The sequence below is a fragment of the Pterocles gutturalis genome, unplaced genomic scaffold (genome assembly GCF_000699245.1).
Source record: "Pterocles gutturalis isolate BGI_N339 unplaced genomic scaffold, ASM69924v1 scaffold29296, whole genome shotgun sequence".
Classification (NCBI taxonomy): domain Eukaryota; kingdom Metazoa; phylum Chordata; class Aves; order Pterocliformes; family Pteroclidae; genus Pterocles; species Pterocles gutturalis.
Window position 1 is genome coordinate 1 of NW_010098735.1, and position 7,786 is coordinate 7,786.

The 7,786-nt window shown below is 39.3% G+C and overlaps 1 protein-coding gene across 1 annotated transcript; it reads left to right on the top strand.

Moving 5' to 3' along the window:
• Nucleotides 1-487: 487 nt before the first annotated feature.
• CLRN2 (clarin 2) lies at nt 488-5,094 on the top strand. The gene is made up of 3 exons (XM_010073929.1): nt 488-740; nt 4,211-4,390; nt 4,829-5,094. Exons 1-3 carry the CDS (start codon nt 488-490, stop codon nt 5,092-5,094), a joined length of 699 nt encoding a protein of 232 aa, XP_010072231.1.
• The last annotated feature ends 2,692 nt before the right edge of the window (nt 5,095-7,786 follow it).

Here is a 7,786-nt window from a genome sequence, read left to right on the forward strand (position 1 = left end):
GCAGCTCAGCGCAGCTGAGGCGCCAGCAGAATCCTGATGACAAATTCTGTGGTTTGAATGCTTTGTCTCCTGCACACAGCTAGCTACCCACGGTTTTAATAATCTAAAAAACCGGATTCAGCTCCTAACTTTCTTCCCATGAGATTACAGTAAAGAACTTGGTATCATTTGAGCAGGACAATTAAACCTCTGATGAAATATTAGCCAGGCGATAGATATAGGATTACTTTCTGCAGAAACAAGCATCACCGTGCTACAGTGTAATGAAGCTGTTGCTTGCAGCCATTTCAGGATGTTGTCACAGCAAAAAATATTTTTGGACATGATTTTTAACTGTACACATTAATTTCTGGAGCTTCAAAATGCAATGAAATGTATTTTGAAATGCCTGCTATTCATTTGTGGATTTTTGAGCATGAGAAAAAATGGGAAGCATGCCTGATTGCTGCAGAGAGGCCTTGGAGGTGATTCATTGAAAACTACGAGGATGCCTGGCTGTTTTAGAAAGACTTTATTTGGCTTGGCTTCTCTAGTAAGTTTTGTGTCTTTTATCTTGATTGTTATTGCAATGGGGATCCCAAAGTGGATGACTGGAAAGATCCTTTGCAAAACAGGAGCTGATTTGGTCAATGCCACAGATCCAGAACTGGTCAAGTTCATTGGAGAAATTTACTACGGACTCTTTCGGGGCGGCAAAATACGCCAGTGTGGGTTGGGCGGGCGGCGTTCCAAATTCACAAGTAAGTACAATTTTGGTTGAACCTTTAGTCTAATGTCTCATTCAACTTTTAAAAGCACACTATTATTTTTGTTTACAGAACTTATAGAATGCAAATTATTAATATTAAATTTATATCTGTGGCTGACTTGTGATCTTTATTGTTTGGGATCTGAGTGTGAATGTAAAATCTCTGTCATTTCAGGCTAGCTTTTTTCTTTCAGTTATGTTCTGTAATCCTGGAATTGAGATGGGACAAAAACCCCCTAGGGCTAGATTGAGGGTTTCCTTTTAGTCTTGTGAAGGGAGTGAAATCTCTCTGTGCCTCTGTCCTTGCCTTTTCTGTTGAACTCCTCCTTTTTTTTTTCCTTTTTTTTTTTTCCTTTAAGAAGTAAAGATTTATTTAGCTGGCCACATTTATGTATTTCTCTAGCTGTCCTAATGCAGATGTCTGCCACAGCAGACACTCCTAACTTTATTATCATGCTGAAGAAATTTTTACTTTCTTTTCTGGTAACTGGAGAGAAAAAGTTGCTGAACTCTGAAAAGATGTAGAAACTGTTCTAAATGTATTCCTTTCAACTTAAGAGTTTTTCTTGAGGTCTCAAAAGCACTCAGATGTTGATTTGTACTTTGGATAAATTCCAGTTTTCACACATCCTGTGCTGCAATGAAAATTATATTTTGCATCGCAGATTTTAAGTTCAGCATGCAGATCCACTGCAACTTCAGCCAGTGTGAGTTGAAGCTGCCACAGTCATACCCTCTCCCTGGCCCACAGCAATGCTGTCCTGCCCCATGCTTTGCAACAGCTCTGTTGTGGTGAGGTAGTTCAGGAAGTTAAGCTGGCCAAAATATTAACCTACAAAAAGAAAAACCAAAACCAGTTTCCCATAGGATCATGGCTGACTACACAACTGCACAAGCAGCACTATAATAACTGGAAGGGTGGCAGGATGGTGGAACTTCAGAGGGAACGGAGAAGAGAACGAGAGCAACCACAATGCAGATCAGCATGACCGGTTAAGCTGTGCTGAATTTGTTCTAGTCGCTTTTACAGTAATCAACAATCATCTGGTCCAACTGCCTGACCACTTCAGGGCTGAGCAAGTGCTAAACATGTTACTAAGGGCATTGTCCAAACGCCTCTTAAACACTGACAGGCTTGGGGCACCAACCACTTCTCTAGGAAGCCTGTTCCAGTGCTTGACCACCCTCTTGCTAAATAAATGCTTCCTAAATCCAGTCTAAACCTCCCCTGGTGCAGCATTGATCCATTCCCACGTGTCCTGTCACTGGATCCCAGGGAGAAGAGATCAGCACCTCCCTCTCCACTTCCCCTCCTCAGGAAGCTGCAGAGAGCAATGAACTTGCCCTCAGCCTCCTTTTCTCCAAACTAGACAAACCCAGAGTCCTCAGCTGCTCCTCATAGCACATCCCTTCCAGCCATTTCGCAGCTTTGTTGCCCTTCTCTGGATGCATTTGGGTACCTGAACATCCTCCTTAAACTGTGGAGCCCAGAGCTGCACACAGTACTCCAGGTGAGGTGGGATGATCACCTCTCTTGACCCATTGGTTATACTGTGACTGATGCACCCCAGGATGCGGTTTGCCCTCTTGGCCACCGGGGCACGCTGCTGATGCGTATTCAGCCCGCTGTCAGCCAGCACCCCCAGATCCCTTTCTGCAGGGCTGCTCTCCAGCTACTCCTTCCCCAGTTTATACTTATGCCCAGTGTTACTCCATCCTAGGTGCAGAATCCAGCATTTTGACTTGTTAGATTTTGTCCTATTAATCACTGCCCAGTGCTCCAATCTATCTAGATCCCCCTGCAAGGCCTCTTGTCCCTCAAGAGAGTCAACAGCACCTCCCAGTCGGTATCATCAGCAAACTTACTAATGGTACATTCAACTCCGGCATCCAGATCATTGATAAGTATATCAAACAGAACTGGCAGTAGAATTGAGCCCTGAGGAACACCACTGGTGACCAGTCACCAGCCAGATGAAGCCCCATTCACTACAACCCTTCGAGTCCTGCGATTTAGCCAGTTAAGAAAGCACAGTAGTTTCTAGCTTCCCATTCTCATATATACTTCTGATTCTCATTTACTTCCCTCCTTTCTTCTTATTGCCAGAGTCTCTTCTGTAGCCCCCATGTACACCACACCCAGCATCAACCCCACAATGAGCTACTGAAAATGTAGAACTGTTGAATCATGAATTTTTGTATGGGATTTGTACTGTATGAAGTTTTCTACGTAATCTACTAGAATTCTGTCATGTCATGATTGACCAAATTGTAAACCTGATATTCACTCTGACATCTACCAATTATTGCTGCCTACTTTTTATGTGGCTTGTTAGGATTTTTTTTCAGTTATGCAGCATAGGAAGCAATATATTTATTTGTTTATAATATAATGTACCTTCTTTTTAGTAACTTCTTAGTAATTAGCCAGTTAGTTCTTCAAAACATGTACAAGTGTGCAGTGCTACGCTACCTGATCAGCTTGTATTTTAGGGTTCTTCTTGATCAGCTTCTCTCTTGCCTGTCAGTCAGCATGTCACCTACAATTTCCTACTCACATTTCTTCTGATTCTGTTGCTAAAGGGCTGCAGGATAAACTGAATACTCAGGTGCTTCACACTTCCCTGCTGCTGGCCAATTTGGCCCTCCAATGGAGTAACTCTGGCTGTGAAGACAAAACCAAGAAAGTTACCATTCTTTAAAGGCAGGCGAGTGACCGGCTGCTGAGGAAGAGCTCATGCCTATAGCAAAACATGTGAGCACTTCACCTAAAGCCCACCCAACTGCAAATACTTTACAAGCTTCCTAAAGATGTAACCAAAACGCTGCCAGACACCCAGAAGAGCATACAGCGGGCATAAACACTAGATGAGAAACCAAGAATGGAATCTGAAAGTGGAAACCTGTGGGATTAGGAAGTATGAAATCAGAGTAGATCTCTCTGGAGCCAGTATTAAAGAGAGGAAGAGAGAGAAAGAAGAGTAACATGACAAAATAAAGACAGAATGGAGAGAGACTATTTTAGGCAGCAAGGGGCTGGATGAGGAAACTGGGACTATAAGACTTCAAAAGGATGAGATTGAGAGCATGGGACAGGAATGGGCAGCTCAAAAAACATTCAGGATGGAGAGCAGAGAGAAAGAGACAGAAAGAATGCAGCAGACGATACAGCAGCAGAGAGAAAGCCATTAACACAACTAGAGAAATAAACCTGGACTTAAGCCTGAATCCTTATTCACAGAACCTGTGTGAAGGATTGTTCCTGTAGCAGAATACTCCTGGTTTGTCTAATGTAGTGACAAATAAAGCATCATAAACTAAGATGTGTGTAACTACCTAAACTGATCACCTCTGTAAAAAACAGTCTTAAGTATAATTTCAATTTGTAGCACCAGTACAGTGTGATGTTTACTGTTGTCAAGAAAAATTACACACTGAATAGATGATTTTTTTTCTTGCCAGTTTTCCCACACATGGTGAAAAAGCTGAATACAGGCCTGCATGTGATGATTGTGATGTTCCTCTGTGTGGCCATTTTCTTTTCTCTGGTCAGTTTTGGATTTTGCATTCTTAACGCAGTACAAGTTCCTTACCGCGCTATTAAAGGTCCAGCAGGAGTATGCCTGTGGAACTTCCTTGCAGGTAAAATAATTTACCAGTATTTTTCATTAGTCACATTCAGACAAAATGTTAAAGAGTTCCTCTCTTGCCTCAACGCCTCAACTCTCTCCTCAACTTAAATACTTGTGAATAGAATGAAGTTAGCATGAATCCTCATGTATCGAAACAGAACTGTCAGGTAACATCTCTGCTCGTTGTGTCTAGTCAACTTTTTACAGGAGCTGTGAATGCCAGTCTTTAGGCTCCATATCACTGATAAAAGGACTTTAGTCAAATGCGGGTGTGATGTTTGGCCGTACAACAAAGACTAAGCATTTTTAAGGTCTTTCAGCCATGCCTAAGTCTATCCCTACTCTGTATAATGCTCGGTGTTGTATTCAATAAGCCTTTCTGAAGCACAAGAAAAACGTCTGTCTTGTTTTGACAACAACAGTGAATACTACTTTCATTTTGTTGCAGGTGGATTTATAGTACTTGCAGTCACCAGCTTTATGGCTGCTGTGAAACTTCATCACCTCACAGAAAGAATTGCCAATTTCCGGGAAAATGTCTTTCAGTTTGTTATCTTAGAAGAACGGTTTGAAGACTGTTTTTGGCTTTGTGTGGCAAGTGCAACAGCACATGCAGTAAATTTGCTGCTAATACCCATTAGTGGGATTAATTTCCCTAAAATTAAGACTAAAACAGAAGAAGCAAATGTTACAGCAGAAGATATCATGTACTAATAATTCTACACAAAACTACTTTGGTCAAGTGAACTGTCATGATAGAAACAGCTTCTTGGCTCCTCAGCTTTTGATCTGGATGGACAATTTTGGTATAAACATGAGTAAAGATGTCAGTTGTGAAAATTGTCAGTATTTTTTAAGGTCAGTCTACAATACTAGCAATTAACATGTGGGAAAGTGGGAAAAACAAATGCTACAAATATAATTATTCTCAAAACTGACCAATATCTGCAGTGAATTTATGCTGTTCGCAGTTTTTAGAAAATCAGCATTTTGAGATATTTTAGAAAACTAAGGTGAAATATTATTTCAGCTAAACCAAGTGTCTTTTTTATTTAGAAATCACAAATCTTTGATAATGTAGAGTTATTTCAAAACAGAAAGAATGGACATTTGTCAGTTACCTCCACAGAATTATCTGGAAAATGTTGCGAGGGCCATATAAGGTATGTTTGGTGATGTTATACTGCATTGAAGGGGAAGGCTTCATCATCTGTGAGGCTAAAGGGAAGCACAGGCTAAATACGTGCGAAATGTTTTTTAAAACAGAAATTATCAAATCCCACGAAGTAAAGAATTGAGAAAAGTAAAATTTATGGGATGCTAGTAGACTATGAAAAAAAAAATTGTTAGTTGCAGGATGAAGTTTTCACTGCAGCTTCTAGAAGTAAACAGAATCTAAGTAATAGTGCTTTTAGATAACCTGGAAAATAATAATCTGATAGTTTAATGGTCTCCAGAACCCTGTCAATTCTTGTTTCTATCTGAAATCAAGTAAAAGTGATGTATGATGAAACAGTATTAAAATGAATAAAAACGGTTAAATGTATGGAAAAGTTACTTTGTTAGGAACTACCATAATTTTGACAGGCATTCAATCAGCTTTTGGGTCATGAGTGATGAATATTTCAGAGAAAATCATATGCCATTAAACAAGTAATTTTTTAGAATTTGACTACTGTAGTGAACACATACTAACCTATTAGCAATAGAAACTACATATAACTGAAGAATGTCTTTGAACAAAACTTTGAAAGAACTTATAATCTAAATTAAAGAAATTATTTTGCAGTCAGTTACTCTTCATCAGAGCACTAGGTTGTGTAACACTATTCTTGTGAAAAGCTCTGAAAAAATAGTTACTCTTTTAGAAAAGGAATTCACAGTGTTTTAAGTACACGTCAAGATATACAAAAATCCTTATTTTTTGTTTGGAAAGACTTCTTTACAAAAATAGTATTGTAAGGGTCAAATATTTTAAGAAGTGTCTGAAAGTGTTCAGCATGTTTGCTGATTAGGCTACTTATATCGATATTTAAATAAGGACTGACAACTTGGCTTAAGCCTATGAGTTTAATATCTTTGGCTCAAATACTTATTTTCCATGCTCTTTTTATTTTGTTTTCATCTAAAGACCAATGGAAACTGATGTTTTATGCAGTAAATTCTACTTTAATTTGGTATTCTTACCAGTTTTGCAGTTGTAAAACTCTATTCAGAGTACTCTTAGTTTACACAGCAGACTCAATCACTATGTTGACTAAATGCTTCACCAGTGTATGTGCAAGCTGTGTGTCAGGTAGGAAATGAAAATGATTTATGTCCTTTTCAGCACATATGCAGGAAGACCAGCAGACATTTGGCAGTCCATGGCCTAGTTTCATAAGAGATGTTGTTAAGCCAATGACAACCTACAGATGCAATGAGTGGTGTCTTACTGCAGCCTGTATCATCTCTGGTTTTAGCCCTACAAGTTTATCAGGATTACGAGTGAAGCAAAAGTTTTGAGGATGCTTCTGCAATAGGCCCTAATAATCTGTCTTCTTCAAGATAGTGTTAGTCACTTTTTTTTAAAGAATGCTCAATTTTTTTTGAAGTCCTATAAAAATTTAAGAGACATTTGAAAGTTTTGATGAGCATAAAGCCCTGTTACAATTTTAGTGTAAGGGAGACTCAGTAAGGCAGGAAAAAGTGATTCCTAATTTATACCACCCACTTACTTCACTGTTCTTATTTTACTCCTGCTTTCACTCGGTTTTTATCCTGGACCATGACTCCGGGAAGGTGGTACAATACCCAGTACATGGATAGGCAGCAAACCAACCCAGTCTGTGAAGGTGCCTGAGATGGTAACAGCAATGGAGGCCTCTGTGGTACCATGACCTTCATCTCAACTCTGAGTGGCTCTGCAATAGAAGACCTTAAACTGCAGTATAATTACACAAACAGAAAATTAAATTTGTAATTGTTCTATGAACAGGTAGTTTAGAAGTAGTTGTTGTACAGAAAGAATTATATTGTCAGCCATAATGTTTCCTTTGCTAAATATAATTCCCTTTAGGAGGTGAAAAGGAAGCAGATTTTAAAATCTTCCACATAGAAATGATTGCTTTGGAAATGCTTTGCAATTGTACTAGTATGCATGTATTACAACACATTTTTCATACTTCTAATGAACTACTTAATGCCCCCCAAACTTCCTCCAAAAACTCGTTCTTGAGTAAGAGGTAAAGACAAGATTAAAGATTTGTGGACTGGATTCCCAGATAGGTCCCAGTAGCTCTGAAAGCACCACTAGAGTACACTGTCTAAATAAAGCTAAAGAGGGATAGCCGGGCAGATCAGCTTTTTAGTTTCTTGTTTTGAATCTGTTCAACAATGAACACTGAAGCATACTGAGCAGTAACAG

What these genes read in the sequence shown, in the direction of transcription:
- CLRN2 (XM_010073929.1), top strand. Translation starts at nt 488, where the DNA reads ATGCCTGGCTGTTTTAGAAAGACTTTATTTGGCTTGGCTTCTCTAGTA. An exon ending in GCGGCGTTCCAAATTCACAA is followed by an intron (nt 741 to 4,210) that starts GTAAGTACAATT and finishes TTTTCTTGCCAG; the next exon opens with TTTTCCCACACATGGTGAAA. An exon ending in CCTGTGGAACTTCCTTGCAG is followed by an intron (nt 4,391 to 4,828) that starts GTAAAATAATTT and finishes ATTTTGTTGCAG; the next exon opens with GTGGATTTATAGTACTTGCA.